The sequence below is a fragment of the Leguminivora glycinivorella genome, chromosome 1 (genome assembly GCF_023078275.1).
Source record: "Leguminivora glycinivorella isolate SPB_JAAS2020 chromosome 1, LegGlyc_1.1, whole genome shotgun sequence".
NCBI lineage: Eukaryota > Metazoa > Arthropoda > Insecta > Lepidoptera > Tortricidae > Leguminivora > Leguminivora glycinivorella.
This window is the reverse complement of record NC_062971.1, coordinates 5,662,492-5,690,185: the sequence shown is the minus strand read 5'-3', so window position 1 is coordinate 5,690,185 and position 27,694 is coordinate 5,662,492. Positions and strand designations below refer to the sequence as shown.

At 38.4% G+C, this 27,694-nt stretch overlaps 2 protein-coding genes across 2 annotated transcripts in view; both read right to left on the bottom strand.

Annotated features, from left to right (window-relative positions):
• The window catches only part of LOC125233322 (sulfated surface glycoprotein 185-like), a 28,736-nt gene extending 20,987 nt beyond the window's left edge, over positions 1–7,749 (bottom strand). Inside the window, exons 1-3 of the mRNA XM_048139296.1 lie at positions 7,734–7,749; positions 6,663–7,283; positions 6,260–6,361 (exon numbers count right to left, since the gene is read on the bottom strand). Coding sequence (XP_047995253.1) covers positions 6,260–6,361; positions 6,663–7,283; positions 7,734–7,749 — 739 coding nt within the window. The remainder of the gene's footprint in view (positions 1–6,259; positions 6,362–6,662; positions 7,284–7,733) is intronic.
• A 14,701-nt stretch (positions 7,750–22,450) lies between these two features.
• Positions 22,451–27,694, bottom strand: LOC125230288 (3-hydroxyacyl-CoA dehydrogenase type-2-like). The gene is made up of 6 exons (XM_048135410.1): positions 27,578–27,694; positions 27,327–27,491; positions 26,954–27,118; positions 24,992–25,124; positions 23,530–23,634; positions 22,451–22,691 (listed from the first exon to the last, which is right to left on the bottom strand). The coding sequence occupies exons 1-6, from the start codon at positions 27,584–27,586 to the stop codon at positions 22,498–22,500; spliced, it is 771 nt and encodes a 256-aa protein (XP_047991367.1). The 5' UTR covers positions 27,587–27,694; the 3' UTR covers positions 22,451–22,497.

Below are 27,694 nucleotides of genomic sequence, written 5' to 3'. Positions count from 1 at the left end.
TCCTATACAGCAGTGTTTTTCAAACTTTATGGTGCCACGGCCCATTATGACCTCTCAAATTTTTTCGCGACCCCCATACCTCGTTTCTAATATTACCTATAACTTAGTGCTGAACGATGTAATAAATTTTTCAGTACAGATGGTCGTTTTTTTACGCACTAGTTCGAGAAGTGGTTCATTATATGCCAGGTCGAAACTTCGGAGGCTCATCTGTACTGAAAAACGTAGCACGATACACGTGCGAAAAGGAAATTCGTAACTCGTGTCGATTTAAAACACTCCCATCGGTCGTGTTTTAATTTATCGCCACTCGTTTCGAACTTCCTTTTTTACGCACTTTTATCGTAATGTACTATTTCAGTACAGATGGTCGTTTTTTTACGCACTAGTTCGAGAAGTGGTTCATTATATGCCAGGTCGAAACTTCGGAGGCTCATCTGTCCTGAAAAACGTAGCACGATACACGTGCGAAAAGGAAATTCGTAACTCGTGTCGATTTAAAACACTCCCTTCGGTCGTGTTTTAATTTATCGCCACTCGTTTCGAGCTTCCTTCTTACGCACTTGTATCGTAATGTACCTACTATTCATACATCTTTCAGCACATCGAATCGAATCGAATTTACAACTTTTATAAATAAAAGTTCGCAAACTCGTCTATTGCGAATAGTATGCGATGTACTTTATCACTTATAACTTATGTAGATATGGGTGTACTTTATCACTTATAACTCAGGTGTGAGATGGCTTTCGAGAGGAAGGGTTTTAACGCGTTATAGAGCTTCAATCAGAATTATTAATATTTTTACAATATTGTTGTTGATTATGTTACGATATTGAAAGTAGCATATCTTGCCGGTATCTTTAACCACTTAAATGTTATGATCGCAAGTCTGCAAAGAAAGGGACGAAAACATAATTAGAGAAAAAGATAAAGTTAACGGATTTCTAGCAAAAATTGAGTTGTGGACTACATTTTAACACAGCATGCAGTTTGCGTATGCGTATGCAGTTTGATTATTTCCCTTGCATTGCTAAAATCATTCAAGAAATATCATCAGATATGGTGGAGAGCTTGCAAAGTTTAAAAAACCAACTCCAAAGTTATTTCTCAACTGAAACATTGATTGGTGATGGAAAGTTGGATTTTGAATATTTTTTTAAATATTAAGTCCGTTGAGCTGGCCGATCTCAACGCCTCGTTGAAAGAAGCACCATTTCAATTGATGCGTTCTGGGTTAAAAGAATGGCTGCATTTAGTAAAAGAAGCCCTTAAAGTTTTGATCCCATTTGCTACTTCATATTTATGCGAGCTGACGTCTTCAATAAATAAACACAATTTATTTATTTATCATAAAAATAGTTTTTTAAGGTTAACCTTTTAATTTTCAAGAATTTGACTTTTTTAAGTTAAAAAAAACGTAACCAGTTTATCATAAAGCTGAACTTCGCGACCCCCTTGGATAGATGCCGCGACCCCCCTGGGGGTCGCGACCCACACTTTGAAAAACACTGCTATACAGCATACCCTAAACTGGCTAACTTAAACAGCATTCAAACGCCATGGGCAATAATTAGTTACATTTACTTATACGGAACTCTATTAGAAAGCTAGAAGACCACACTGTTTGCAAGGAAATTTCACATATTAAATAACCCATTCAATTTCGAACCGTAATTTTAATTTGGTAAAGTCTAGAGATAAAACGGTGGGTTTTGCAACAATGTTGCTGCGGCGCCGCGATGGTAGTAAATACTATGTGACTGATGATCAGCCAAAGTTGCCAGATATATTCAGTACGCCTAGCATCACTCTGGCAATTATGGAAAAAAAATTTTCGACACATTCCACAGCCAACTATTCCTCTTGGACACTAGATAATAGATATGGACGTCACGCGTCATTCCGAAATCCCACGCTTCTATACTTGATTAAGGTGGCATTCCATTTCTGACCGCAGCGTCATGACTGCAACTGCACGACTGCAGCTGCAGGTCAGTTGCTTGTCAATATAAATGTTTATCTCAAAACATTATCCATACTATATTAATATTATAAATGGGAAAGTGTGTGTGTCTGTTTGTTTATCCGTCATTCACGGCAAAACGGAGCGACGTATTGACGTGATTTTTTAAGTGGATCTCCTATCTAGTTGAAGGGATGGAGAGTGACATAGGCTATGAAATGAAATGAAATGAAATGAAATATTTATTTTCCAAGTAGGCATATTACAATGCGCTTATGAACGTCAAATAAAACTACGCCGGCTCTAACCCTACGCCTCAGCCTCGAGAAGATTTCAGTCCCCCCTCAGTTGGAGGAGGGTATCCACTATGGGACCGGCAAGAAACTCGGCGGGCCACTTCTTTTCAAAACATTACATCTTATATTTAACATGCATTAAAAAAAAAACAAGATACAATTTAATAAGCAAAAGTATTCACAAAAAAAATATTAACACAAGAAATTATACAAAGTACAAAGCTATGATTATTAATAAGAGATGTTAGAGATGTATAGAGTCTCTAAGTGTCAAAGTACATCTAAAAAAATTATACATGAAGAAAAATACCGAATAACTAAAATAACTTTAGAGTTGTAAAAGACTCTTGTTGTCTTAAGCAAAGGAAAAAAAAAATATATGTATACTTAATCTACTTTTTTCCTTGGAGATGTATATGGTCTCCAAGAGTCAGAAAGAAAAATAAACAAACAAGGACCGAACAGAGTGCCTCAACGTAATCTCATTCAAAATTAATGTTACATAGAATAGCATAGCCCCTATTAGCTGAAACAGACCGGTCTTCACAAACAGCACCCGTTCACGAATATGGCGCGCATCTCAGCCATCGCCTCCCTCAACCTTCATTCGGGAAGGTGGCGACCCGATCAACGACGTCACCGTAAGCAAAGACTTTTTAGCGAGCATGACATGTTCAAGCTGTCCGGGCTGTATTAAATATTCCAATAATAAGTGAATACGGTATACCTAGATGTAAAACACAACATTCCGTGCTTGTATGTTACATAGTTTAAATTGACTTAATTGAAAACAAGATCTTGGGAGATGTAAAAGGTCCCCACAGTCAATTATAATTAATGGGATATAATAAAAAATAAAAATTTGGAGGTGTAAAGGTTCTCCAAGTGTCAAAAGAACTAGAAATAGAAAAAAATGCGTATGAAATACAAATTTCACGTCAAGAGACTGTTAAGCTAGCAATCTCCAACTAATTCTACAGAATACATAACTAGTATGTACTCAACAAGTCAATATATATATATACCAAATTATAATTATACAATAATAAGGATCAATAATTTAAACAGCCAGTAGCAACAGCGCCTTAAGCATGACACAATGTCTCCCCGGGACACTGCTAGCAAAACTATGACAGATTTTGAGCCTGGATAGTCGGCCATGGTGTAGTATCTCCCAGGTAATCATCAATTTTGTAGTACCCCTTTTTGAGAAGTGCACTTTTTATGTACTTCTTGAATGAAGTAAAGGGCAGATCCCATGCCTCTAAGGGTACCTTATTATAAAATGTTACACAGTTTCCCAGGAACGATTTCTTCACTTTCTGTAGACGAAACTTGGAAACCGCTAGCTTATGTTTGTTCCGTGTATTATAACTATGAATATCTGACAGTTTCTTAAAGGACTCTATATTCTTATGAGTATACATTATCACATCTAGTATGTATTGTGAAGCTACTGTAAGGATGTCTATCTCCTTAAAGCGTTCCTTCAGTGAGTCACGTGACGCCATGTTGTAGATAGATCGTATTGCCCGTTTCTGGAGAACGAAGATGGTTTGAATATCTGCTGCTTTTCCCCAGGCCAATATGCCGTAAGACATAACACTATGAAAGTAACTGAAATAAACTAGGCGAGCTGTCTCCACATCAGTTAATTGCCTAATTCTCCTTACGGCATACGCGGCAGAGCTCAACCTTTTTGCTAGGGCAGATATATGAGGACCCCATTGCAGATTGCAATCTAAAGTAAGACCAAGAAAGAGCGTATTCTCGACAAGGTCCAGGTTTTCGCCATTCAGCGTGATGGTAGTATCTGTCTTCCTTACATTGGGTAAAGAGAATTTAACACATTTCGTCTTCTTGGCATTAAGGAGCAAGTTATTTGCTGTAAACCATTCTAGTACCTCCTTCAAAGTTTCATTCACATGGCTATAGTCACTCAGTTGCCTATCAACTTTGAAAATTAGTGAAGTATCATCAGCAAATAAGACTATCTCACATTTGTTCTTTACAAGACATGGCAAATCATTTATATACACAAGGAAAAGAAAAGGTCCCAGAATAGAACCCTGTGGTACTCCAAGCTTTACAGTTGTACCGTTAGATTCAGTACCATTTACAACCACTTTCTGGGTTCTTTCGTTTAAGTAAGATTCAACAAGCTGTAAAGCTTTAGAGGATAGACCGTAGTGCTTCAGCTTGTGTAGTAGTGTGTCGTGCTCCACACAATCGAAAGCTTTGGAGAGATCGCAGAAAATACCGATAGCATCTAACGAGAGTTCCCAGGCATCGTATATGTGCTTGATTAGCACAGAGGCAGCATCTGTCGTCGAACGACCTCGTGTAAAACCAAATTGCTGATGCTGAAGTAATCCATTCGTGTTAAAATGTCGAAGCAACTGGTTCAATATAATTTTCTCAAACACTTTGCTGAGAACGGGAAGTATGGAAATTGGTCTAAAATTTCCAAGGTCATCCTTGCTGCCTGATTTAAACAGAGGAATAACCTTACTATACTTCATCAGATTGGGAAACACACATTCCCTAACACAAGCGTTAAACACATCGGCTAGATAAGGTGCCACGACGTCAATAATTGAATACACGACTTTCACAGATATCCCCCAAATGTCCTCACTGTTTTTAACTTTTAAGGACTTGAAAGTTTTAATAATCTCTTCGGGGTCAGTAAATTGGAAATATAATTCCATGCTGCATTTCTTAACATTGTAATTGTCCAAGTAGAGACCTGCCTTAACTACAGAGGAGTTTAAATTCCGTGTAGTATCAGTGGCTATATTGGTGAAAAAGTGTTGAAAGGCGCCAGCAACATCGTCGTCTGCAGACAATACTTGGTCTTGAACTTTTAGTGTGTAATGGCCATCACGGGGTTTCGTCTTCCCGGTTTCAGCGTTTATCATATTCCAGGTAGCTTTTATTTTATTGTCTGCCGACCTGACCTTCTTGCTTAAGAATGCAGACTTAGCCGCGGCGCAAACTTTCTTAAACACTTTTGAATACCTCCTTACATATTCAGTAAAATTTTCATCATGGTTAAAATTCCTCATTTCATACAGGTCATACAATCTCTTCCTGCTTCTGTGGATACCGACGGTGGCCCAGTCACTAAACTTTGACTTCAATTGGCCTTGCTGTACAGTCTTCGTCTTAAAAATATTCTTGTGGACGTCGTGGATGACACTCGACAGTTCCCCGTATAATGTATCAGGATCTTGCTTGCTTATACCTGTCAAAGTAGGTACCTGCGATATAATAGATTCTCTAAACTTATCCATTCGGCTAGCAGTGATAGGCCTATACGTAATCGCTTGCTGTTGTTTTACAATGTTGACTTGGAAATAAGCTTTCTGACCACAGTGATCAGAGCTGAAACAACTAAAGACATCTTTCTTTTCAACTTCACAATTACAGAATATATTATCCAAACAAGTCGCCGTACTGGCTGTAATTCTTGTGGGCTCGTGGAAAAGCGGAAACAAGTCAAAAGACTGAAAAAGATTTAAGAATCTAACTGTGTGTCCATGCGTGGGATCTAGTATATTAACATTAAAGTCCCCACAAATTATTATCTTCTTACTGCTAACAAACACTCGTCTCAACGCATCTTCCATCACAGACTCAAAAACGCTAAAATCCGCCGAAGGTGGTCTGTAGACGCACATTATAATGTGATCCTCCAATTCTATACATGATATTTCTATAGTTCGCTCAGTAGAAAGTTTAACTATGTCATTTCTTTCTTTACATTTAAATTTATTTTTTACTATAATCAATGATCCCCCGTGAATGGCGGACTTTCTACTGAACGAGCTAATTATGTCATAATTACAGATATTAAATACTAATAATTCATATTCTTTGAGCCAGTGCTCCGTAACGCACATGACATCAATATCTTGTGATTCTAAGAAAAGAACCACCTCTAACTCTTTGCTGGAGAAGCCCTGTAGGTTTTGGTGAACTAACCTAAGCTCACGGGGCCTCTCCGCTGTCTCAGCCGTCAGTTTAAATGCTGTGGGCGGCCCGCGGGGAGGCTGCGCACGCGCCGGCGCTCGCCGCGCGGCCGGCACCGTTGCCACTGGCCGAAATGTCAAAAAACCCCGGTTCTACGTTGTAAGCTAGTAATTTTGCTGTCGTCACTTTACAATTCCGTGGTACATTCAAATAATTATCTCTTAGTCTAAAACGGTAATTATTTCTTTTATACATAATGTTCAGATCAATAAAATGGTAAGCGCTTTCGTAACAAGTCGCATTGTACAACATGGAATTTAACTCCGACACTCTAACGTTGTGCTCATGGGAAACAGAGTCGGAATACGGAAAAGAGCATAAAATAATTTTATAAATTCCATGTCGCTCAATGTCGGACAGCGTGCGTATGAGGGATCCCACGTGAGATCTCTTCACACCCACACTATCGCCGAGGTGTATAATCAGAGTGGTGCCACTGTCAAACTTGTCCCTCGCCAGGCGGCGCACGACCGATTCGACGGAGGCACCACGCAAACACACATTTGTTACACTTTGCCGGAGACATTCACCCAGCAGCACGCCGAGGCCGGCCCCGATTGCGTCAGAATAGATGACCGTCGACCGCGGAGGGTCCCGGCTCCGAGCGCGCGGAGCGCCGGGCGCCGGGGCGGGCGCCGCGCTCGACGCGCGCGCCGGCGACGGGGCCGGCGGCCGAGGCTCAGGCTCGACGGTCAGCCGCTCCAGAGCCAGCCGCAGGAGGCTCGGCGGCGACGGAGCCGGCGCGGCGACGGCGGGGCTCGGCGGGACAGGGCGGCGGGCGGCGGGCTCGGGCTCGCGGCGCGGAGAGGGCGCGGGCGCGGGCGCGGGCGCGGGCGCGGGGCTCGGGCGCGGCGCGAACAAGGCACGCAGCGCGGGCGACCCCGGCGCCGCCAGCGCGGCACGGAGCGCCGGCGAGTGCGGCGCGGCGGGGCGCCGCCGAGCAGGCGCAGGCGAGTCCATGCACACCGGGTACCCGCTCGATGGATCTAGAACATTATTCATAAAAGATATGTAGCTACTTTTAAGCTACTTTTTGTCTCTTCCTAACGCGAGCAAAGCTGCGGGCAAAAGCTAGTTGTCTATAAAGCCTAAATGACCAGTACTAACAAAGAATAAAATACCAGATGGTTTCTTTGTATAATTTTGTCTACCAAGTCTATACTGTGACAGAATGTCGTCCAATTCATTCTACCCATTCGATGTGAATTAACACGCTATGGAAGAATGCAACATAACCAAAGACATATGTAACTCCGTATAGACGGATAAAGTCTAAGAAAAAAACGTACCTCAAAGCCCTAGAGAAAAAGTTACGGTGGCTTACATGGCGTTACACCTTTGGGAAACGCTCTGCTAGACGGCGCTATTTGATATTATATTACATACCGTACAGTAACTATTGTGCGATTAGTTTTAAACAGGAATTCGGTTAATACCTTTGGGGATGTACATTGTACAAGCTGCCGTCAAATCCGATAATTTGGTGCCCGGAATACCAGGGTGGCTAGCCGAATGGCACAATCGCTCACGAAACGCTCACGAAACGAAGCGCTAGTAGATATCTATCTCTATCGCGCTTGCGTATTGGCGCGACAGAGCCAGCGGCGTATCGCTTTCGTTTGGCGTCGGAGAAATGCCATTCGGCTACGGGGCCAGGAGCGCAGCGGTTGACGATACGTTTAAATCACGAAGATCCACTCACCGAGATGCTCAAGCGTACCGGGTAGGGATCAATCATAATAACATTTGTACTTGGTCGTTGCATTACTGTTCCAAGCACGTCCCCTACATTAATGAGTGAAGACCACACGGCGGTGGAATTCCGTGCAGCACTGGACGACCGCAGTTTTTCGACATAATGACGCGTGTAATGACAGTGACGGTTAATGATGACAGTTATCACATGTAGCAATCGAAGATCAAGAAGACATTACCGCCTTTTTTACACGAATTCGGGAGTGATTAGCCCATACTGGTATGGGAGTCCCGTAGCCGAATGGCATTTCTCCGACGCCAAACGCAAGCGATACGCCGCTGGCTCTGTCGCGCCAATACGCAAGCGCGATAGAGATAGATATCTACTAGCGCTTCGTTTCGTGAGCGTTTCGTGAGCGATTGTGCCATTCGGCTAGCCACCCTGGTATGGGAGTCCACTTAAGTCGCACGAACCTAGCCGGATCGGATGTTCGTAAATACACGAAGGTACATGCATGACAGGTGCTGCCCTCCTTTTGCAGGTAGATATTACTACTTTAAATCTTATCCCCTCATAATATACTTCTATAAGCTGTATTTATTTTTTTATATACTGAAACTTGGTGCTAACATCCCTTCACGGCATCCTACGACTGTCTTGGAAACGGCAGCCACACAAAAGACACAGCATTTTTGTATAGTATGAATTTTCTGAGATGAACGTTTCGCTTTTGCCGTAATCTGTTAAACAAAGGCCTTTGTTTCTATTATTCACTGCGGCTAGCTCCCGTTTCCACAGCACGTGCTAAAGTCTCAGTGTAGTTAAAAAGCAACTAGCATGATAGCAATAAGGTTCAAATTTCTTAAACAGTTTGCAGTATGCAGGTAACTTTTTTTGAAGATGACAAAACGTGTTATCTCCGAAAGGGCTTTTTATGGATTTGAACCTTATTACTATCATGATAGTTGCTTTTTAACTACACTGAGACTATAGCACGTGCCGTTTAAACGGGAGCTAGCCGCCGTGAACAATAGACACAAAGGCCTTTGTTTAACAGATTACGGCTAAAGCGAAGAGTTCATCTCAGAAAATTCATACTATAATATGTGTCTCACTAGCCAGTCTAGCCACGTACATGATCAAGAAAGTGGGTAACAGGAACTTGGTTTATTTTGGCCTTGTGATTTTTTTGCAATTTTATGGTTGAAGAATATGTGTCGTACTATGGACATATTTTTTCGAAATAAAAGCTTTTATTATTTTATGTTGTTATAATTCGATTGTATTCTCTATGTAAATAGCTGTCGGTACTCCATAGATACCTAAATAATAATAAATACGAGTAAATAACTAAATAATCAATGATTGAGGCAGTATCTTTTTGTACTTTCCTGTCAAAATTTAAAAGTCACAAATTTTTAAATTAAAGGAAAAATGGAAAAATTCACACCTCCGGCAGGACTCGAACCTGCGACCTCTGGCTGAGAGTGCGGTTTAGAATTGAGGGAAGGCATGGATGAATTCGCACACATCCAGCAGGCCTTCGTGGCGCAGTTGGAAGCGGGATGGCTCCGGCAAGGCCAGAGGTCGCAGGTTCGAGTCCTGCCGGAAGTGTGAATTTTTCAATTCACAGACGCTGCGAACGTTTCTGCACGATAAAAAACAAATTTAAAAGTCACAATTCAATATTAAAGGGAATATTAGAATAAAAGATCAAGATTATTTTTCCGCAGCAAATTACTGTGAATTTTGAACCACTTAGTCCCAAAACTAAACTCAACTAACCATTTGTACAACACAGTGGCTTTGAACAGACGCAAAAAGATTGCAAACTCCTAGCGGTCCGCTGTTGAATAAATCATTGTCCACGCCAGTCAATCTCTAGCAATACGGGTATCCTCACTTTTTAATTAAATCCCTACTATTTGAATAATTGCAAGCATTTATCCAGTCTGTAATGAATAAATTTCACTTGCAGATTACTTGTCTATTGAACGACGCAACACACAGGGACGCACACACCACGCGGCACACAAAATCCTGTATAACCTACCACTCCTGCCAGGCAAGTATGGTCGCGCACACAAGCTCCACACTTACAAGTAGTGCGTTAGGGACGGTCAGATGTTTCATCATTTCAGCAGTTCTCGAAAAGTTTGTACAAAAATTAAGGAAAAGGTTAAATTTGTTTTTATTGTTCCTTTTTTGTTACCAAGATTTATTTCATGAATTTAGGTTTTATTAAGTTTTATTTGGTCATTAAGGTTCTCTAGTATCCATATTTTCTTAATAATAACAATTGTCCTGTATATATCTTAAGAAAGTCGACTTATATCACTAAATGTTGGTAACAAAATAGGATCAATTAAAATTTGCTGACGTGGCTATGTACGAGTACAAACTTTTCGAGGACTGCTGATTTATCGCGCGACCACGATTGACTGCCTGTATTCTAGGATTAAACATGAACTTGTATTGTACTAAGCAGCTGAAAAGTACTGTGGCTCTTACGTAAGACGTCTCAAAGTGTCTATGCCATAGACTCTATGGAAATATGACAAATAAGTTAAATAACACATCTGAGCCTACTGTGGGGGTTAGTCGTTGTGCTTGACTAATTAACCTATGGGTATCTAAAGTTATTAATGTATTTCAGTTCATACGGTGTTCCCACTAGATATTGCGAGAGAGGTTAAAACAGACTATATTCCAGAGTGATATTTAAGACGATAAAGGAGGGGTCAATTCTTCATACAAACGCTCTCGACTATTTCCTCCCTGGTTTTTGAAGATAGAGCCATGATTTTTTCAACACAGATTATTATTATTTTTATCTGTGCCGGACCGTTTTGATTTTTTGATATTCTTATTTTTAAAGACGCTAGATCCCATCAAAAAATTACAAAAACAGACTTATTGATTATGGCGTAAAAAGGTGTGGTATTCCAAATTGGTAATAATTAGACAAAAAACTAAACGGTCCGACACAGATTACTTTATTATTATTCAGATTCTCAAATTTCGTTACGATTGATTCAGTTTGAAGGAGGAAACAGTCGAGAGCGGAACCTTGATTTTAAAGATTTTTCGCAATATCTTTTAACTGAGTTGTTCTGAATGGACAGCATTTTTCGATGAATCTAAGATAACACAAGTATATTTAACTAAAATTTCCAAATTGAATTTCTTTCCATTTTAGCATTTTCGCTCCTGTAGTGTCTCAAGTTCATTAGCTATAGGCAAATTTTAACATACCTACGTTTGCTAACTTTTATAAATAAGCAGCAGCACATCACAAGCAGAAGTTAGTGCTATAATTAGGTACATTTTCAATGCGGAGTCTCTCGAGGTTAATCTATAATTTTACTACACCCGAGGCCCGCAAACTCGTTCCTAGCTCACGCATGACAGTTTTATAGAATCTTAATGGATTTGATTATCTAAATTACACCTTATATATTATATACTCGTATATGGTTTTTATTGATGCCCATAGATTAAAACGTCGATACAATAGATGACATGACATGACATGGAGACAGCGCCTGCAGCTAAATTGACCGTGTTTTGACAGCTTGCGATATTAGTATAAATACCCAGGTATTTACAAACATGTTCAGCAAGTATGTCATGTTTCAAGAGTACACAGTGCACCTGCTCGAAATGTATGGCCTTGTTATTAAAATGATTCACAATTCATCATTTCACATTGAAAAGTCTAAAGACCTAATACGAAAGTAAAAAAAAATCGTATCTACTTGCATATGTATCTGCAAGGATGTCAGAAGACCTAATTGAAATGACAGGGACAGATTATCGCAATTTGAGGGTCCCATAGGACTATTGAACACAGAACTAGGATAACCCTTGTAACATTTCCACGTTTATTGACGTGTAATATTGTGTAATGTTCATACACTGCCATATGTAGATATCAAATTGAATCAAAGTCAGCAACATCGCAGACAAAAAAGTGAAAGTTGAGGGCTTTGCATCTTCAAGACAAAATCTGCGATTACAAGTAACTTAGTTCCACTCGTATACCATCAGATGCTTGCTAGCTCCATTGAATACAGGGAACTTGACTGTAGTTAAAATAATAGTTATTTGTTATACAAGGGGGCAAAGTTGTATTTTAACGCCGAGTGTGGAATTGAAAAACGAGCAAGTGAAAGGATTCTATAGTTGAACCACGAGCGAAGCGAGTGGTTCGAGAATAGAATCCTGAACTTGCGAGTTTTTTAACACACGAGAAGTAAAATACATTTGCACCCGAGTGTAACACACAACTTTTCCCCGCACTATAGCGAGGAAACTACAACGCAAAAAATGCGTTTATCACTGCTTCCAGTAGTTCCACAGGGGGTAAATCATCTTTATTACTAGATTCACCTACTTTTATCAATTTTAAAGCAGTTAATTTTACTTTATTCAAGGTCAAATTACTTTACCCACTAGTGGATAAAATGCGTGTTTACCCGCTGGTATTAAAGGACAAAACACGTGTTTTCGAGCTAGTGAGGGGAAAAATATTTTATACTTATTATATATTTTATAATTATAAGAAAAACATGGACAGAAGTTATTCTTACAGCCAATTTCTATTTAATAAGTCAGGTAGAAATATATAAAGTAACTGAGTTGACCGTGACGTCACTCAGTTCGATTCCATATAAATTCATATTATCAAGTCGTTCAAATTTGTTTTGACAGTTCTTAAAAAGAAGCTGATTTGACTAGGAGGCAAGTAGCCTATCCTATTAAAACATTTAGTTACCTTAGGTTCAAAAAGCCCATAAAATTAAGTAAAAGAAAATATTTTCAGCTAACTTCTTTTCTTTAATTGCTTTTCCGTCGAAATTTTACGCGCCATCAAATAATTTAATGGCTATTCGAAACGACTTGAACGGAGTTTCTACATCGTATAAGGATTTTTTCATGGTCTGTAAAATATCGGGTTATTGGTATTGCGTTTACTCCAAATCTAATATTTAACTCGTAGCTTTTCGGTAACGCAAAATGTGCTATCTCCAAATGAAGTAGGTAGGTACCGTTATACCGTAGTACGAACTAAAAACTTCGAACTTCGTAATTGTACATACCACCAACTTCGTAGTACCTAACTTTCGTAGTGGAATACGTATAAGGAGGTCTAATTTTACTTTAATGTGTTAAGTAGCTATAATCAAAAACATTTTGATTTTCATACATAACCTGATTGAAATACAATACCGAACTTTTTATAGGCTACTTGCCTCCTAGTCAAATCAGCTTCTTTTTAAGAACTGTCAAAACAAATTTGAACGACTTGATAATATGAATTTATATGGAATCAAATTGAGTGACGTCACGGTCAACTCACTTTATATATTTCTACCTGACTTATTAAATAAAATTGGATTTAAAAATAACTTCTGTACATATTTTTCTTATAACTATCCGATGCTTTATTTCGTGTATGGTATAAAATTTTTATTTTAACTACAGTCACCCCCCCCCCCCCCCAGTAAACAGGAAGTTCGTGTGGAAACGAATGGTCGAATAAATTAACCCCACGACCGTGGGTGTTTTAAATCGACTGTGGGATATGGGTTAAATTTGGCGTAGGCGAGAGGCTGGCAACCTGTCACTGCAATGTCACAGACGTTTTTCAGTTCAGATTAGCCTCCAAAGTTGCGACTGAAGCTTTAGTAGTTTCACTTGCTCGCACTAGTGCGTATGGGATACAGGCATGATTACTAAAAATATTTTATTTTAACTACAGTCAAGTTCCCTATTGTGAATGCTATGCAGGGTTCCCTTGATCGGACTCTATCAGATTATTTATTCCACTTTACAATTTATTATTTTATTTTACAACTGTATCATTTGAGCGACGCCCAATCTCCGATATCTCAATAAACCACGACTATTGAACTTAAAGACACCGCAATTGTGAATCTTAATGCGTTTGCATTAAGTCTAAAATGGCCACAATTTGTATGATAATTTAATACTATTTTGTTTTTGACGAGTGACATGAATTTCCCGCGACATCCCGCTGCGCCTGCGACTGTCATTCTGACAGCGAATAAAGCTATAAAACGCAATATAAGGATAATCAGTACTTTACGTACATAAATAAAAAAAATAAAAGGATATTTTTGTCCCATCCAAGCGCTGTTGAGTGGAGAAATTGGGGGAGGCCTTTGCCCAGCAGTAGGACACGATAGCCGTCATGTATAAATGTAATCAACTTTTGATCCTGGATAGGATTGGGATCGATAATCATCGCAAAAAAGTTTATCACAAATAAGCTTTCCTCTTACACCTGCATTTTTTCCAAAATCTAAAAACGCCAACATCATTAAATTGAAATCGACGCAAAAATCATTTAACGCAGATCATACGCGGATCTCGGGGTTCGAGCACTGAGGTTGGGCTGTGCAAATTAACCACGTGACCCCCCCCCTGGGTACGAAGCTGGATCCGCCCTTGCTGGTAGCTGCCATCACAAGTAGGTATCACAATAGTCACAAGTTCACAACCCACAACAATTAAACAATACAAGGTATATTTTGATGAGGGGTACACAAAGTCAAAATACTGTACGCGATTTTTGCTACGTAAATAAATATGGCTGATAAACAAGCGAGACAAACGCATGGAAATAAATACGGTATCGTTATTGGTATCAATATTCAATACGCTTTACGAGGCCGCTGACAGATGGCGATGATTGCTTTTGTACTATACTTAGTCAGTTCTAAAGTTCTGTCACAAAGGTTTTAAGTGATAAAAACTTTATTGACAGATATTTCTTACTATGCATATGCATGGTTTGAAAGCTCGTTTCATACTGAATAAATTGCAATATTACTTAAAGTACTTTGCTGTCGCAGTTTCGCGTGGTTCCTTGTAACATCTGAAAATTTGGTAAAAAAAACAAGTCAAGAAACACGCGACCTCTTCCGGACGTTTTTATTTTTTATTTATTTTTGGTTGGCTTAATATGCTTTAATGATACTTATTATAAACGCTGGGTCTTTTATCTTTAAGTTTGTATATGATTTTTGTGAATTAAATGGACAATATTGCTACTGTACAACGTTTTGTTGCACATTCCCGTTGATGATTGTGAAATCTAAGCGTTTTACTGAAAAGTACCCAAGTTCTAAAGGTTACTAGCAGACTTAAAGATTTCTAGGAAAATGAAATACCAGTAATTCAATATGCCCAAATTCAGAGAACTCATACTAAAAAAATAATTATTTTATTTGGCTAATGTAACAATGTTTTTTTCTTCCTTTTGCGAAGTCTATTTTTCCGCGTGCTGACGTCTATCGACAAACTCAAAGTAATCAAGGATTCTTAAAAATCACGATCTACATTTTCGATCGTTTATATCACATTTTAATAAGTATAAAACAGGTTTTGATATCATGTATTTTTTATTGAATAAAAACCTTTATATACAATTTTATCAGTTAAAGCATTTGTGACAGAACTTTAGGACCGACTAAGTACAATCTTCTTGTTTGTATTTAATACCTAAGGTTTAATTGAAATCGTGAAAGGTATCAATTGTCGACCGAAAATAGACTAAGATAATATCTAAGCTGGCGGGTCTCACACACTCGAAATATGTCGCCGTACGCGATGTATTACGTGAGTATATCCGTAAGTACATTTAAATATTATGTCTCACGAAAGCTGAACGTCTATAGATACCTCTATACCTTCGTATGGTTACTCGCGTCTCGCGACCTAATTTTGTTCTTGAGTAAACCAGATAAAAGATCAGCTACTTTGTGAGAGAATTATCTACCTATCAGCAGCGGCTGGTCCATACAAGCCGATTCCCACCGGCTTGCCTAAAATTGATTACTAGTAAAGTACCTAAAGTTAAGGTAGGTTTCTTTTTGCTCAGTGTTGCCTAGCAGAAATTTTCACCAGCCGCCACTGCTACCTATATGTATTGTTGATTTCCTCTTGGCAAAGCTGTCGTGATCACGTTGAATGGCGAACGATTCTACGCCAGTTCTCCCTGATAGAAGCTTCTCAGACACATTTTTTAAGTCTGTTCCGTTCAACTCAATGAGGGACGTCCTTTTGACCTACATCCATTGACCTGTCCCTGGACAACAATTCCATGGCATGCTATCCACGTCGCGTCACACGTGTTACATTTTTTTATGCAATTCGTATCAAACGAGCAGACAGATCGCCTGATGGTAATTGTTCTCGATTAGGCGTTGCGTATAGATGAGAAGGTCAACTTTCTTGGATGGTGAAATAAAATTCCAAAAATTACTTACGTGCTTTTTCTTGTAATTCTAAAGCTTAATCTTAATCTACGTGTACATATATCGAGGATAGATGGGTAGCAGGGGACAATATATCGTGACGTAGGATGACGTCGGCGCATATTTCGCTCCGTATTGGCCGCGATAGGTATCACGCGACATGTGTAGTTATATCGCTTGAATCAGAGATGGCGTTATGAGTCTCGTACGGAACAGTAATCGATCACTGGCCCCTGGACACCCGTAACACCAGAAGATTTACGTGTGTTGCCGGAATTAAGATAGGTGTAGCTCTTTTCCTGTTGGTCGATATCGGTCCGGAAATACCGCCAGTGATATTTTAACAGGTCTTTTATATTATAATGAGTTTGCAAACTTTAACGGCTTAATACCAAGTGTCGCTATGACCCTCAGCTTTCTTGGGTTAAGTAATGTATACGAGAAAGACTTATTACTAAATCATATGAACATAGCTCCCGGAAATATTCATAAAGTTTAATATTTGCATAATATATTTAAATACAAACTACCAATATATTAATAGAAGTGCCGGTGTTTTGCTAGTATTTTACAGGCATAAGACATTACGAAACATATTATAATTATCATAAAAGTCAAGACAGGGGTCTGGGAGCCGGGTATATTTTTATGGCATTTGCGGCTGAGGTCTACTATGGCCAATACGTCGAATTCTAATGCTCTCTGCTTTTCAAAGAACGCATTATTCAATATACAGTATAATGTCAAAAGGCTTATGGTGCGCAACTGTCCGTCTGAGGTGTCGGTCCGTCTGGACATGGCGATAAATATGAAAGAGGACGTACTTAGCTATCGATCTGAAGCTCGTGAATAAGTGAACGCTACTATTAACCTCTACAAATTGAAATATGACAGGTTTATTTTGCGTTTTTAACAGGCGGTAACTGTATAGAAAATGGCCGAGATGGGTGGGCGGCAAACTGTAAATGTCAAGCTGAGTCAAGTGGGGTATCGTTGGTCAAATTGTATCATATCGATAGTACTCTTTATTGTACTGTGGCGTGTGATGTCGCATCGAAAAAGAATACCACCACCCCATCTCTTCCCACGCTGGTGTCGTATATGGCGGCTGAGAGAAAACTGATGGGGACAGATATGTATAGATATGACCAACGGCCCATTTAGACGGTAAGAGAACTCGCAAACGAGTTTTATTACATTGCGGTATTGATGGCTGTGCAAAATTGTATGTAACCTCAACAGCCCGCAATGTAATTAAAATCACATGCGAGTTCGCACCCCGTCTAAATCAGGTGAATGAATCTCGCCTGTATCCTCGCGTAGACCTTGCTCACGAGACCGTGCACGCTGCCTCTATAGTAAAAATATGTAACATAACTAACCCCTTAAGCCTCCAGTTGTGAGTGTGTTTAGTAAAACGTCCCAATTTGTCGGTTACTTGTATTTTTATATGAAAAAATTGACAAAGCGGCTTTATAGCAATCGACAAAGAGGGACGTATTCCCGTGCACACTCACAGTTAATTGTGTTAAGAGACATTTTAAATTAGACGCCCTTAGCACCGCTTGTAAAATTAATTTACTGTTTAGGTTTTTTTTTTAATCATATGTACATAACTACACCAACTATAGGTATGCCCTTGAAGGCAGATCATGCATTTTTACCATGGACAACTGTAAACTAGTTTAAAAGAGCCTTTTGCGGTAAGGTTCAGCTCTCCCAGCGAGTTCGATCCCGGTATTTAATCAATGCCCATAAACATTATAAAGAGCGTCTTACTTTTTACAGGGCTTCTACATAGAAATAATGACAGTACTTTGACTTGTTGGAACCGATTTCTTGTACTGATCCGACTCCATCGATTCGATTCGATTGTCACCGATCCGATTTGCCTCAGCTAGGTACTTTATTTATGAAACGAACACACCATTTTTAACGCAAACATTTAGGTTGATTGCCGATGGTGCCGATAGTATAGCCTGGGTAAAAAAGAGTAAAAAAGTAATGAAACTATCTATTTTCTTTATCATGGCAACACTTACTGTTCTCATACAAAAGTGACTCAATAGTTGCCACATGCATAACAGTTTAGGTACATAGGTATTTCCGGACCGATACGACCTTCAAATCTTCAAGAAAAGAGCGTACACCCATCTTAAAGGCCGGCAACGCACCTCCAACACCTCTGGTGTTTCGGGTGTCCATGGGCGGCGGTGATCGCTTACCATCAGGCGACCTGTCTGCTCGTTTGCCTCCTATCCCATAAAAAAAAAAAAATACATAGACGCGGCGCCCATTAGTATCGTAGGTTCTGTTCACATTCTCAAAGATTACATCAAACTTCTGCAGGTTACGGCATTACAAATCATTATACATATTTAAAGTTTCGGCCATTCCTACTTAAACTATATATTTTGGTAGTACCTACCTACCCTACGGGAGTTTCGGATTCAGCAGGGTCGGTTCCGTTCCGGTTGAAAGTTGGAAACTAGAATAAAATTCACCAACCATCACCACCAACTTCAGACAAAAATATCCGATTTGGGTCGAACACACATGAAAACTGTTGAAGTTTGTGTGGTCCCAGCATTTGCATTGGAAACATTACAAATATAAACTGAAATAGATACCATTACACTTGATACACTAAAGAAAAAGCGATCAAGCCCATTGGTGCCGGAGCCGGGAATCGAACCCGGGTCTCCAGTTATCGCGGCTGACGTGCTAAACCACTACACCACCCCGACCGGTAAATCTATACCTACTATCTATACTAATATTATAAATGGGAAAGTGTGTGTCTGTTTGTTTGTCCTTCCTTCACGGCAAAACGGAGCGCAGATTGTCGTGATTTTTTAAGTGGAGATAGTTGAAGGGATGGAGAGTGCCATAGGTTACTCTTTGTCTCTTTCTAACGCGAGCGAAGCCGCGGGCAAAAGCTAGTATTTAATAAAATAATTTGATTTGTTCCCTACGTCGAACATTACAATTAATTAGACTGAAGTTAGTACCTTATGCATGGCTAAGTACTAAAAGCGCTAATTTATAAATAGACTCAAAGTACTGATAAACTACCATCTCTATTGCGATTACAAAATAGGAAAAACACATGTCCCCATCTGTGCGACGACCGGGAACTACAAATTACAGCAAATAACTACCTAATTGACGACCTAGCTTAATAAAAGACAGGCTTTAAGTGCAGATTTATCGAAGGAGATTACTTGAGTTACGATGGCTTGAACTTTTGAAATAGGTCTTATGTACATAGCACTATAGGTCATGCAGTGTGATACTTACATTGTTGCTTAAGATAATCGGTTAGTTGACTCCAAATTGCAGTAGCTAGCGAGAGAATAAGTAAAAAATTCTTAGAGAATCGTGATAAATCAACGAATGGGAACGTTTATTTGTTGGTATTTATGGCAGTTATTTATATTTTAGTTTCTGTGCATTTACTTGCTGTGTATGTGCTGCGTGTGTGTTAATGTATTTAGTAGCTGCCTAGACACAACATAACGTATCAAACGAGGTAATTTTATAAACATTCCTACTGCAACTGCATGAGTTAGGTAAGTCGCTGGGTACAAGACAGTAAAGTTGCATTTAATATGTAAAATGTATGTTCTATAATATATTGAAGTTTGAGTTAATAACAAGTGCGCTGCCTACCCTTTTGGAAGTAGGTACAGGCGTGAGTTTATGTACTTAAGTGTTAAGGATCTCATTTTTGACAATTTGACCCATGACTTGACTGACGTGTGTTACGATATGTATGTTAAACAATAATATTAGAGTCAGATAGCCAACCAAACCAAGCAGGAACCAAGCATTACCCAAAGGTGCGGCGCCATCTAAACAAGATTTTTTTTTCTTGGTGTTTCCGAGGGACGTTTTTACTTAGAATTTAATTATATATCTTATACTACGATAAATATATTTTTAGTTAGGTAAGAATTCAGGTGCCACCGTATTGCCTACATACTGAACTTAAGGCTGCTTTAAAAACCGGCCAAGAGCGTGTCGGGCCACGCTCAGTGTAGGGTTCCGTAGTTTTCCGTATTTTTCTCAAAAACTACTGAACCTATCAAGTTCAAAATAATTTTCCTAGAAAGTTTTTATAAAGATCTACTATTGTGATTTTTTTCATATTTTTTGAACATAGGGTTCAAAAGTTAGAGGGGGGGGACGCACTTTTTTTTCGTTTAGAAGCGAGTATTTCCGAAAATATTAATATTATCAAAAAACGGTCTTAGTAAACCCTTCTTCATTTTTTAATACCTATCCAACAATATATCACACGTTGGGGTTGGAATGAAAAAAAATATCCGCCCCCACTTTACATGTAGGGGGGGTACCCTAATAAAACATTTTTTTCCATTTTTTATTTTTGCACTTTGTTGGCGTGATTGATATACATATTGGTACCAAATTTCAGCTTTCTAGTGCTTACGGTTACTGAGATTATCCGCGGACGGACGGACGGACGGACGGACGGACGGACGGACGGGACGGACGGACACGGACAGACATGGCGAAACTATAAGGGTTCCTAGTTGACTACGGAACCCTAAAAAAACGTCAAAAGAATGTAAAATTGATAGTTTTAGTCGGTGAAATACTACACTTTCCGTTATCCAATAGATTTATTCAATTCAAGTTCCAGTTAGAGCATCTTATTGTCTTGATTTTTATAAGACTGGATTTTTGAAAACTAACTCACTAAATTAATTATGAATTTTTCTCTAATGCACGTTTAGAAAAACGCACGTATAGAGCTGAATCAGTCGATCTTATTTGTAAAATTTGGACAATTTTGAATATTAAAACGGGTAAATTTATATTCGTATATCCTGTACCACAATCATTTCAGACTAGATTTTTATTTTAAGTTTTTGAAAAAGAGTAAACTAGCCTAAGGCGAATTCAATTTTTATCAGAAATTACCTAAAATTAAGTGACAATTTCTTTGAAAATCTACATCACATCGAAGTAAGTTTTGTACTAAATTAATCTGCAACGTTTACTTAAATTGCTGTTATGCCTTAGTGATTATAAATTGCTATTATTGATTTTTGCCAATTTTTTGAAAACGAGCCTTCACCGGTACAATTATTACCACTTTTGGACATTTTCTCATATTTTGTTAGACCAAGTAGAAAAAGTCCTATAATGTGATATATATTTATAAACTGCTCGAAAAGCCCTTTAATTTGATACCACACACGGTATGATCGAGCGCTCGGTTGCGATTTCACTATTTTTAACACGAAAGCCCTCTTAAGCTCATTGGTCAATCCATAGCCGTGCATGTTTTCTTAATGCATCTTTTAATTGAGATCGTTTAAGATTAAACTGCCTACTTAGCAAAAGTTAAATGGGACTACTCGTATGATTGGTTACCATATGCGAACCAGATAACGATAATTTGTGAGGATTGCTTACTATGTTCATAAATTAAAGGTTTAAGTCGACATTATAAGGCTTTACCCATTGTGTATTACAAAGTTCAGTTGTTTCACGACTTTCACGTATAAAGTCGGGTCAAGTCAAGCTAAGTTTGCAACGTTTTTGATAGCCCTGCCTCTGCAAGGTTAAGTAATAGATACGATTTAATTTTCAATTTGACTTTTAATGCACCGGCGAGGCTGTCAACATCGTTGCAAACTTATCTTGGACTGACTCTGCATGGCGTTATATTATGGCGCGCAACTTGCTATGCATAGGGCCAACGCGATAGATTTTCCATTTTGTGTCAATCATCTAATGACAGTATAGTAGGTACGTTTGAAACTTTGCTAGTCAAATAATATGGCTAATGCCTATCACTAGCTATTTTATTACCAAAATTATATGTGTACTTAAATACTTACAACGGTGATTTATTTCTATCGAGCCAACGTAACCAGTTAAAAGTTTTGATTGGAGTCCGTGGAAATACATATGGTAATTACTTATGGAATTTGCTATTGATCAAATCGAAAATAATCAATAATAATAAACTACAATTTTACTTTAGACATACCTGTAGGTAAGTCAAATGGATGAAGTGTATAAGTAGAGAGACAGGATTAGAGGAGGCACAGGACCAACATAGGATGGGACCAATGGGACGATCAGGAGATCCAAATACTGTTAGGTTATGTATAACCTAAAACGTAAAACACAAAGATAATATCTACATTTATTTCTACAAACTTAACAATAACTGGCTTAATATTACAGCGGGAACCACCTTTGGGCGCCGTCTAATCTTATGACCTCTCCGTTAAGCATCGGGTTTTCCACGATACTTGATACGAGGTGAGCAAATTCCTCCGGCTTGCCTAGTCTTGAGGGGAAGGGAGTCATTCGTTTGAGGAATTCTACCATTTTCTCGGGTAAGTATGAGACTAGGGGAGTGTCGAAAATACCTGTTGACAAAAAAAAGCAGGTTTCAATTTTCATCATACTTACTTTAATCAGTAATTCAGTATGGAGGGTTCATATTCGAAAGAAAATAATAGTAGGTATTTAGTAACAAATTATTGACCATCGTGTAAAACGGTTGATCTTCACGACAATCGATGACGTAAACGCTGAACGAAAAGCAGTCTCTGTCGCGCCAAAACGGCTTACGATATTATCGTAAGCGTTAGTGCATTTGGCTACGTACTGTTTTTTTTTTTTTTTTTAGTATGAATGGGTAGACGTTTGACCACGATCATACCTGATGGTAAGTGATGATGCGGCCTACGGTGGATCGCGCTTACCTATGAGATACCTATTTACTCTTGCTATAAAGAGACCTGGATTGTACTCATGTGGGAACACAGACTCAGGCAGGGCATTCCACTGGCTAATAATGGGAGATTATTCAGAATCTAGAGAACTGACGTGTGCCTGGCAATAACTCATTTTGAATAAGGCCTGATTTAGACGGCATGCGAACTCGCATGCGATTTTAGTTACATTGCGGGCTGTTGAGGTTACATAAAAGTTTGCACAGCTTGATGGCTGTATGCGCAATGTAATAAAACTCGTGTGCGAGTTGTCGCACTGTGTAAATGGGCCCTAAGTAACGCCATTAGGCGGGTCTACACAGGGGTGGCAAACCGCTACTGTAGACACTCGCCATTCGAGGCAGCGCACGCCATTTCCACGGCCGATCGAAGATTTTGATGTATAGATACTGAATAATTTGTTTAGGATATAACTGGCATGCAAAGGTACCTATAGACCAATAGTACAATAAACTCAAGTTTCACTCACCAGCAGCAATTGTGACCACTCTGATCCCTCTAGGCGCCAGATCCCGGGCAATAGGCAATGTCATACCGACAATGCCGGCTGTGGATGCAGCAATGCCAGCTTGTCCTTTGAAATAATTTAAATAAACATTATTTTAGGACTACTATTTATATTATTCTTGGTCTCAGGTAGCAAACTATTAGACAGCAACACTAAAGCAAAGTTATGACGACCTACAATTGATTTCAGTGGTCAGCAAATTATTTTCATTGGGGCACAGAATATATAATAGTACAAGTACAGAAGGCCCACTGCTTTGATGTTCACGACATGCCGCCTTTTTAAATGCCTACAATTTTTTTACAAAGAAACTAGCCGCACGTGCGCAGCGTCGGATGATAGGGTTGCCTATGGATTAAAACAAATTAATTACTCAGATAAAATTTTATACTAAGTATTATACATATTATATTTAAGTCTTGGGTACTTTCTAGGTATATACTTATACAGTATTTTGGTTTAAGTTCCAACATCACAAGCCTTATTGAACTTTTCCGTGGGACTTAATCAATAGTAGATCTGTGTAAGAATATTCCATCCTTTATTCATGATGTCTATTTAACTTAGCACTGTTAGCCATTCCACACGCGGTCATCGCATATGAACTTTAAAAAAAACTCGCGACGTCAAATAACAATAGAAAGTGCGAACGTGCGTTCCGTGAGAACGCGCGCCACCCCTGATTTGGTCACGAACTCGCAACCGCCGGCATGTACTTGTAGCGCGGCGATAGAATCGCGGAGTGAGCCGCCCCTGATTGGGGTCAAAATTTTGTAGGATGGCGGAACGGCCTCGACACCTTCATGATGAATGAGCCAGAAATTGCACACCAACGGGAGCTGTGGAAATCACGGGGGGAGGCCTTTGCACAGCAATGGGACACAGAACCAGGCTACAAAAAAAAATTGAGGAGGATATTCACCAAAAATGCATTTTTACTTAGTGCTGGCTATATCGCATTTTTGAAGGACCAGTGAGAGGCATCCAGCCTACAAAATAGTGTGTGATGCAGTATTAAAATTCCTCATATTCCTTGTAAAATATTGTCCAGCTCACAGGCTGTCCTTTGCCAATTATTGCTTTAGTTCATCATGCCATGAAGTTACAAGAACAAAACTAAAAGTAAATTTTTAAAAACAAGTACCAACAAGTCTAAGTCTAAAATCATAACAAATTGGTATTATTAGAGGTTTTACTAGGGGCCAGAAGAAACCTCAAACGAGATGGGAGGACAAACTCAGTCTCACAGTGGGTCCAAAGTGGAGAAGAGTGGCCTAAGATAGACCCCAATGGAAAGAGCTAGAGGAGGCCTTTGCCAAGCGACACACTGAATCAGAGATATATGTACTCTAATTCAGAAAAAAGGGGCTAAATAGATAGACCAACAAGTCTCAAGAAAACAAAATACCTTGTAAAAGCTTACCTATATCACCTTCATATGCTATTGTGGAAGCAGTGTTGACGACCACTCCTCTCTGTCCCTGCTCATTGGGCTTGTTCTGACCCATCAGACCCACAGCCAAGCGGGTCACATTGAATGTGCCTACTGTATTTACCTGAAATTTTATACTTTATACTTTTTTTTTTTCAAATTATACTTTTTTTATTACAGAAGTTAAAATAACATACAGTATTTCAATGGTCAAAAATGATTATAGATCAGGGCATGAAAACATTTCCAAATTGCATACCATGTTTATACACTGTATCAAAAACTAAAAAGAATATTCTTTTGGTTTGCTGTTGCCTTTTTCTCACTCATATATCCATTGGAAGTTACATAGATGACGATTGATTGTGTATCTCAAGGTACATTTCTTTGAGAATCAGTTGTGATTGTGTTTCATCGACTTCCAGATCATGAAAAATCGAGCTTTGATTAGGGCAAGTCGCTTATAAGAAAAAAATTAGGAAAACATATTTTTTTGGCTTTTCTTCTAATATGTTGCTATCTGAACTATAGTACATAGTTATATATGTTTCAACTTACATTTAAGGATAGAAATAAAATCCCATGGTTCATTAAATATGTATATTTTAATCAGAATATCACAATTAGAATATTTAACATCTGCTCCTATAATAATAATAATTTTCGTATAGAGACTTCTAAATTATATTTAATCAGTCTACACATTTATAACTAAAGTGTCAGAATTATTCTGCATATCTTATTTTTTTATTTATAAATTTTTAAAGTTACATAAAAATCACAAATTATTGACTCCCATACATTTGGGAAAAGGGCCCTTATGACCATCACAGATAAAAATTACTCATTGCTAATGTATTTTATTATTTTAGTTACTTATCTTGTATTATAACAGAATACCAAAGAAAAAATGTTATATGAAGTAAACTTAAAATCTTGATCATTAATCAGTAATTCTCATAAAACGTTTATTATAATTATTAATTCACACAGTACCTACCAGATCGATTTGTAATTCTTAATATTTGTTTTTTAATTATTTAAGACACTTAGTATATCGGAAGAAAACACATCTTACCACCGATAATGTCACCAATAAGGGACCATTCATAAACTACGTACCGTCAACTGCTGCAACATTGCCACGTGAAGAGCGCGGCGTGCGAAGTGTCGCGAGTAAGAGAGAGACAGTGGTAACGGCGGCATTAGTCAAAGGAAGAACATCTTCGCTTTGACACGCCGCCGAGTGAGGTTTGAAGTCAGATTGCACTTAGTAGCTACTCACGAGTAAGATTTTTATTTTAAAGTGACGACTAGGTACCTAAATCGGGTAATTTTAAATTAGGTATCAAAGTACTTCATTGAATCATACCTATAACATAAACTAACTTATAAACAAAAGTTGTAAGTAATTACAACATTTTTTAACAACAGTTTTCATATTTTCGAACGCGCTCTGGCATAAGGGCCCTTTTCTACTAAACTTTGAGCTGAATTTTAATATAGAAATACTTAACGTACACTACTGAAACCAAGCTACAATTGCACGTCTATTCGTATATTTTACTATTTTGCATAAATTCAAAAATCGATAATTTCGAACGATTTTACAAAAACGTCGATATCTCCGTAACTAGAAACCGCCATAAGGGCCCTTTTCTTATGGATTGTCACATATTATGACTTATGCCTGAGTCTTACACTGAGAGGTATTATATGATTACCATATTTAGAACCATAGTAACAGATTCGCCCGGAGGCCTATATCATTTCCAATGAGTGTTCTGGTGTAATATAGGATTATCAACTTTTTAAATATTAGATTAGATAAGTTACCAGAAATAAATGGCTTTTTTTGTTTTTATTATTTTATTGGTAGCAGGTTCATTACCAGTTCTGAGCCCTGATCTTGAATCACATAGGTGATAAAATATACTTCAATAATTAACTTACATTAACACATTTCTGGAATCCTTCTAGGTCGCAAGCTTTGTCTTTATTGAAGTTGTATATCTGGTGCGTGGCAACATGGCCGGCACAGTTGACTAGAGTATCCAACCGCCCAAACTTGTCTTTACATAACTGCAGTGCTTTTTTTACGTCATCCTCGGATGTGATCTGAAGAAGTGCTGTTTTATTAGTAATGGTTGGAGGCCAGTAGCATACATTACATTACATTGACAAACATAATATATTTTTTTTACTATCATTGATTTTATTACATTGTTAAAAATATGCATAAATAGTTTAACAATAAATATCATAATACACACAATATTTTTTTTATATTTAAATACAAATTTATAAATACTAAACTTGTACTTACACAACCTGGGGAAGCTATAACATCATTACCAAATTGTTTAGCCACCTGCTCTGCTCTTGTGGCCTGAACATCAAGGATGACGACTTTCCCTCCATGGTTTATAAACCTCTCGACTGTGGCTTTACCCAGACCCGATGCACCGCCGGTAACTAAACTAACCATACCCTGGAACATTAGAAAGTGAGGTTAAGTTTCATGAATTATCTGCGAAGTTTTATTTTAATTAGAAAAAAATGAAATTGTTTGTATACCTTAAGCATTTTGTTTAAATATTACTTTCTCTCAAAAGTTTATGATTTAAGTTCTAATAAATGTATTACAAATTCTACTTTGATTTGGTTTCCTTTTCTTTGACAAGTTTACTTTTT

Bases quoted from the DNA above. Each gene is read 5' to 3' on its own strand.
- LOC125230288 (XM_048135410.1), bottom strand. The intron at 25,125-26,953 runs GTAAGTTAATTA...ATAAAATTTCAG, and splicing joins GATTCCAGAAATGTGTTAAT to GTAAATACAGTAGGCACATT. The intron at 22,692-23,529 runs GTGAGTGAAACT...TTTTGTCAACAG, and splicing joins AGTGGTCACAATTGCTGCTG to GTATTTTCGACACTCCCCTA.